Here is a 6779-nt window from a genome sequence, read left to right as displayed (position 1 = left end):
GAGAGAGAGAGAGAGAGAGAGAGAGAGAGAGAGAGAGAGAGAGAGAGATCTATATAATCCAGACGTGTTCTCGAGAACATGCAAAATGTCTGGATTATATAGGGAAGAGCTCTGGGGGGAGGGGCAGCCCAGCCCCGGGCTGGAAAGTTCACTATTGGAGCAGGGTATGCCAGGTAGGGACTTAAGGATGCTCAGAGAAGCTAGAGGTCAGGTCTGCTTTGGTATGTAAGATATGCACCTCAGTACCTCGTCCTAGGGTCTGAGACCAAACATACTTGATTCCTTTTAATCTGGGAGTTTATTCATATCTATAGTTTGAATTTCAAAACTTCCTCTCCTATTTATATTCTTACCTTCTCTAGTTTTTCATAGCTTATGTTCCATATAACCCTTTCATTTCTTTCTAATTTTTCCACATCTTTAACTGTTTTTGTGTTGTGTTAATTCTTGGTTGGTTAGGTGGGAGCGAGCTGTCACCTTGTCCTCTTGTTGGGAGTCTGGAGCCCTTAGGTATTTCCTGGGTGCCTCCCTTCTCTCCCAGGTCAGCCCTAAAAGCTGTTCAGGAGGACAGGGTGAGTGAGACATGGTGCCTTCCCTCAAGACATTTACATAACTCTCTAGAGAACGGGTTTTAAACAAGCCTGTTAACATCAAATTAGGTTCTGACACTATATGCAAATCAACACTGGCCTACATACAGACACCCATTTGTGCTTGTAATTATAAGCGCATCATGGTGCCTCTAATCGACACCCATCTCTTGAGAGCATTCCTAAGGTACTACATAATTAGGCAATACTATTTTAGCACTTTTTTAATTCTCCCTTAAGTAATACATTATAATAATATTATATACTATATATATGGTTATATTTATATTACATTTCCTTATATTATTATGTTTGTAATAAAATCTTCTTGATGTTAATTTATACAAAAAAGAGACTTGATGATAATATCCGCTTTGTAAAGGCAGGAGTTAAACATGCGTGTTTGTAAGAGTGATTGCTCCTTCCTGACACTAGAATAAGGTCAGGAATAGTGAACAGGTATATAAGACACCTAAATAAAGTGAAGGCTGGCAAGACATTTGAGGCCAGAGCTTGTCAGTGCAAGGCCTGAGGACGGCCACTCGTGCGTTTTGCCTTGAGAGAAAGAAAGCTTCATCTCTTAAGTTGGAGAAGACCTACTCAGTCTTTGCACTTAGAAATCCCGCAGTATGAGAAGTGACTGGAAACATTCTTCCTCGGTGGTTTTTCTGCTTTGTTTTAAGATACATTGATTTTTTTTTTTTTTTTTTAGGAACCCTGAAAACTAGCCAGTGTTTTGGAATGACTTAGAGACAGTGGGTAGCCACTAGAAAGTTTGTTTCAGAGTCATGATGTCATCAAACTACTGAGAAGAAACAGTCTTATAAAAGGCTTAAGGAATAAAAATGTTTAGAGTTACGAAGGACTAGAAACCACCTTACTTAATAAAATGAGTGGTGCTTAGGGGACACTAGGAAAATGGAAGGGTCTAGAGGCTGACCACGTTAGAAAAGAAGGAAGTGTGATGGTGACCTTTCGGATGGTTAGAAATTTCTAATAACCAGGTAAGGGAGGAGCCCAGCCGCAGCAGTTAAAGGAGTCCAAATGCCCCCTCTGCTCATTGTTATAACTGTTGTTTTGTTTTTCTTTTTTCTTTTCTTTTTTTTTTTTTTAGGTTTTTCGGGACAGGGTCTCACTTTGTAGACCAGGCTGGCCTCAAACTCAGAAATCCACCTGCCTCTGCCTCCCGAGTGCTGGGATTAAAGGCGTGTGCCACCACGCCCAGCTGTTGTTTTGTTTTGAAACAATACCTCCCTTCTATCGCTGGGTAGCCTCTCCTTAGGATGTTATTGCTCCCACAGTCAGAGTGCTGGATTGCAGGCCACACCCAGGTCCAAGCGTCCACCCTGTGGCATCGTTCTCGGAGCACATCTTGATGACTATCTTTTAGAGCTTTGTCTAAAACCAAGTATAATGTTCCTTCCTGCTTCCCCCATTCCAGAGCCATTCTAGGTGTGCCTTTCTCTAGTCTACCTTTTCTTAATGGATGTAAAAACATTATTCCAAGGATTGGAAATTATGAGAAAACCAAACCAAGATTATTACTCAGAAGTGGATAATTTCCCGACTGTGCTGTATTTTTGGTTGGTTGCAACAGGTGCATAGTATGTGTTGACTACTCTGTTAATGCAGTGGATTGTATTCTAGGCATTTTTTGTCGACCACAACTCCCGGACCACCACGTTCATTGATCCTCGGCTCCCACTTCAGAGCAGTAGGCCCACAAGTGCATTGGTTCATCGACAACACCTGACGAGGCAACGCAGCCACAGCGCGGGTGAGGTGAGTCCTGGCCCTTTAGGGACTAAACAGTTGATGGATAGTAGACGGGATATGGTGCTTTGTGAAATGGGTTGCCTTTTTGTTGTTTGCTTATTTGGGGCATTTTGTTTTGGTTTGGTTTGGTTTTTGGTTTAATTTAGTTGTAGTGCATCATTTAGATGCTTTAAAAGATTTAGAATGTTGATGAAAATACCTCTTAGGCTCAATTTTAAATTTAATAGTTGGGGGTATATGATAAAAGGTTGAAGAACAAAGTGTCATATTTAACTCAGAGAGAATTGGTAATATGCAATATGCTTACAGGAGATAATAATCCTTTTAGATACCCAAGGATAGTCTCATAAAAAAAGAATGAGTTTTTAGTGGGCTAAAGTTCTATCAGCTACAGAGAATAATTTCTTAAATCCAAGGGTGAATTTATAGAGTTGTGGGATCCTTCTGGGATCATCTAAAATTAGAATGCATTTGGCAGAACTGATGTATGTATGTGTTGATTGTCCAGAGAAGATGGGCTAAGTATGACTGAACACCACACTGCAGGCTACTATGGCAGTTTGCAGTGGTTCATAGTAACCACACGAGGGCTCTCTAATACCCTAGCCCCAAACACACAAAAATCTCTTCTTGTTTCCCTTTGCTTTGAATAACTTAAATAGATAAAAGAACTGTTTGTGGTTGAATTTTCTTCTCCTTAATATAAGTTTATGCCTTGTGAGCATACTGTGGCTTCTAAAAATTCCCTTAGACCAATGGAATTAAGATTCTTTTCCTGCCTGCCATTTCTAAATGCATATCATGTTTCCAATATCATACTGGAGGTCACATATTCTGAAGGCTTTCTTATAAGAAAAAATATGAATGCAATAAATAACTGGATTCAGGTCATCAAAATTCCACTCATGGAATTTCCCACTAATGTTCATTCTGCTTTAACGCATTATGTGTTCACTGTTTATAGAAGAATATACATGAGACGCTCATATAAAAATGATGTATAAGTCTAATGCAGGGTGAGGTATGCACGAAAATATTTATGTTTTATGAGTAGCCAATAAATCTTTATCTTGCTGTCCTGTAAACCATTACTGGTGAACTGGAGTACACTAACAGCACTCATCTTACCAAATACAACTGAACTCTCACCCTTGAACCTCGTGTGGATATGTAGTGTAATTAGGACACTGCCTGGCTTTATCACATGGACAGTGCACTTTAACTGTTTACTTTATGGTGACGTCACTAGCTGAAGGTGGCTCTTCTGTTCAGTCAGGACAGTGTTTCTGGGAAAACGTACACAAGATTAATAGCTAGACTTACACTTTTAGAACATCTGGCTCAGAACTTCGAGTTACTTATATGGTCTTAGGGTATCCAGACATGGAAGAGGGCCTCCCAAGTGTAAATTAGCAACTTAATGAAAATCTCTCTTCTCTTGCTGGAAGCTGAACAGTGAAACAGAGTAACACGGCATGCAGCCACAGTCCTCTCCAGCCTTCCTCAGAGAATCCCCGTTAGGGTACAGCACCTGAGAGTGCAGTGGACACAGCTGGAAACATTACCTGTATTTCTGGGAGGAATTGACCACTGTCTTGTGGTCTGATTTTAAGAAGTGAGGTCTTGGGGCTGGAGAGATGGCTCAGTGGTTAAGAGCACTGACTGCTCTTCCAAAGGTCCTGAGTTCAAATCTCAGCAACCACATGGTGGCTCACAACTATCCGTAATGAGATCTGATGCCCTCTTCTGGAGTGTCTGAAGACAGCTACAGTCTACTTACATATAATAAATAAATAAACCTTTAAAAAAAAAAAGACGAAGAAGAAGAAGAAGAAGAAGAAGTGAGGTCTTTGAGAAGACCTGTGGCTGTTCTAGGAAATGTTGACACACAGGAAATCATATAGACTGGTGGACTGAGATGCTAAAGTTCCCTGCCTGGAGGTGTATAGAGAATGACTGGGTCTCCTCAGAGTGGCTGGCTGTGTTCCTCAAACCCACTAACTCATTAGAAGCGGGCTGAGAAGGCCTCTGGTTATATAGTGGATCTGTTACCATCCTAGCTTTGTTCAGCAGTGTCTACAATTGGTAGACAAGCTGGTATCTCTACTGTGGCAACAAACACCTGCTGTCATGTGGTTGGGAGTATAACAAATACAAATAATTAACACTTATTTCCCATGTTCTTAACGTGGAGAGCAAATTTAGAACTATATTTTAAAAGAATGAAAATAAGGGGTAAAAATCCTTGATAAACTTTGAAAGGGCTAATGAGGATGCTGGGGCAGAGGAGGGCTGTATAAAATCCTGGCTACACGTGTTGACAAACTGACTTTGACCCCTGGAACTCAGCAAAGAATAGAAGGAGAGAACTCATTCCACAGATTTGCCCTCTGACCTACACATGCACACCATGGCACTCATAAACACCACCTATAATAATAATAAATAACATTTTTTAAATAAAGGAAACTTTTTTTAGTAACTGAGACAGAAAGCTGTATTTTTATTACTCTTTTAGGTAGTGATACAGGGTTTCTTTTTTATTGTTTTCATCTGTATTAGGGCATAGGAAACAAATAATAAACCTGTTAATAATAACAACTGGTTTTGAAATCTATACCAAGCACCGTGGGAAGTCAGAGGACAGAACTATACTTAACTTCCGCTTGAAGGAAAGGGAAGGCTTCATGGAGGAGGGGGCTGTTTGAACTATCCTTTGGATGAGAACCTTCCAGAATAAGCAATCTGGAGAGAACAACAGAAAGACAGCTTCTATTGTGAAGAGCTTTAGAAAGTGCCTCAAAAATGTAATGTTTGTTATATTTTTAATTTTTTAATATATTGCTAATGCGATATAATGATATGGCTATAAAGATTTCATCAGGAGGAGATAGAAGTTCCACTTGAGAAGTATCAATTTATAAATTCAATATTACCTCCTGTCCTCTCACTTTTCATGGCCATGATAGTTGTCTTAAAGGACTTCTGGAAAACAAGAGAAAAAGAAAATGCTAGAACAGACGCTAAAGCAATGTTAGAGTTTACTGGAAGAACACAAATGAGTAGATACCTATTTGTAGGGGTTTCTAAATCTATAATAGGTACAATAAACAATTCAGGCTAGGGTGACCTTTTTTAGATCTTACACAACTGCTACTGTTAGCTGTCTTGGTGTGGGAGGCTCAAACCAGAAAGAGCTGTTGCACCAGGTCCTCTAATGGGCATGTAAAATTGCTTCTGAGGAGATAATGTCCTAATACACAGTCCCACAGGAAGTTCCCTGCAGCTCAGCACCTCTGCTGAGGCAGGGAATTCCCTCATCTGCCTAGCTAAATAAAGGAGGAATATCCTGGCACAGCCCCGATACACAGTCTCACCCAGCTGCTGCCGCTGATTGAACTACGGCACGTTGGGTTTCTGTCCGTGCAGAAGTTATTCCTGATGAACCAGTCTACTATTTTGCTTCTGCAGCCTTGGTGATTACAAGCAGATTGATCCACCGAGCCACATATACTCACTGACCCAGCTTCTCTCAAGGACAGGACTGCGTCAGCATCCCCCACCAGCACCAAGCCTTAAGAACAGACCTTTCAAGGACCTGGTGTCAGCCCCGCCGCTAGCAGCTGTTCTGTTCAGCTGGTCATTTTCTGCGATAAGTGTTTTGAACAACTCGGTTTGAGGTGCCAGTGCCAAGTCCTCTGGCTCGTGGTGCAGACATAACTGTTGTTTGCATTCCTAGGTAGGAGAAGACTCTCGACACGCAGGACCACCAGTTCTTCCCAGGCCATCCAGTACATTCAATACGGTCAGTAGGCCGCAGTACCAGGACATGGTTCCAGTGGGTAGGTAGCACTTTCTACAAATCTTTTTATCTGTATTATCGTATTATTTTATAGAATACATACTGTGCTGATCTGTGCCTACGGCCCACCTTCCACTTTTTACCTTGTATCATAAAACCACTGTATTATCTTTAAGAAACATATAACAAAACCCTGTCCTTGAGTTCCAGAGAGCTTCTGCCTTATAAATCCCATAGTCCTACTTAGCAAGTATTGGATTGGAAAAAGAAAAAATCTAATGAGATAATGTGCAATCATTGTAAATTAAGCATTTGAACAAACATGTAATTAGAATACATTGCATCCTGAGATAGAGTTTAAGTGGTATGTGAATCCTGGTAGCTTCATACACTAATCAAGCAAGACACATTCTTACAGGCGTTTATAACAAATAGAAGGCAACAACAATCTCCAGAATAGTAAGCTGAAATAGATAGTCATGAGCTTACAGGTCTGACAACCGTTCTGAACCGTCATTGAAATGATGAAGGTAATGCAGAATGGACACACTGCTGAGAGACAGAGAGACTCACTTCCCCATCTTTTTTTTTTTTTTTTTTTTTTTTTTTTT

At 40.5% G+C, this 6779-nt stretch overlaps 1 protein-coding gene across 3 annotated transcripts in view; it reads left to right on the top strand.

Moving 5' to 3' along the window:
• Positions 1–6779, top strand: part of Hecw2 (HECT, C2 and WW domain containing E3 ubiquitin protein ligase 2) — a 373974-nt gene that overhangs the window by 285114 nt on the left and 82081 nt on the right. For all 3 annotated transcript variants that reach the window (XM_029538487.1, XM_021197433.2, XM_029538488.1), the window contains exons 15-16: positions 2238–2372; positions 6106–6208. In XM_029538487.1, the coding sequence (XP_029394347.1) occupies positions 2238–2372; positions 6106–6208 (238 nt within the window). The remainder of the gene's footprint in view (positions 1–2237; positions 2373–6105; positions 6209–6779) is intronic.

The sequence above is a fragment of the Mus pahari genome, chromosome 5 (assembly GCF_900095145.1).
Source record: "Mus pahari chromosome 5, PAHARI_EIJ_v1.1, whole genome shotgun sequence".
NCBI classification, from domain to species: Eukaryota; Metazoa; Chordata; class Mammalia; order Rodentia; family Muridae; genus Mus; species Mus pahari.
The sequence above is the reverse complement of the archived record's forward strand: the minus strand, read 5'-3'. Positions and strand labels throughout refer to the sequence as shown.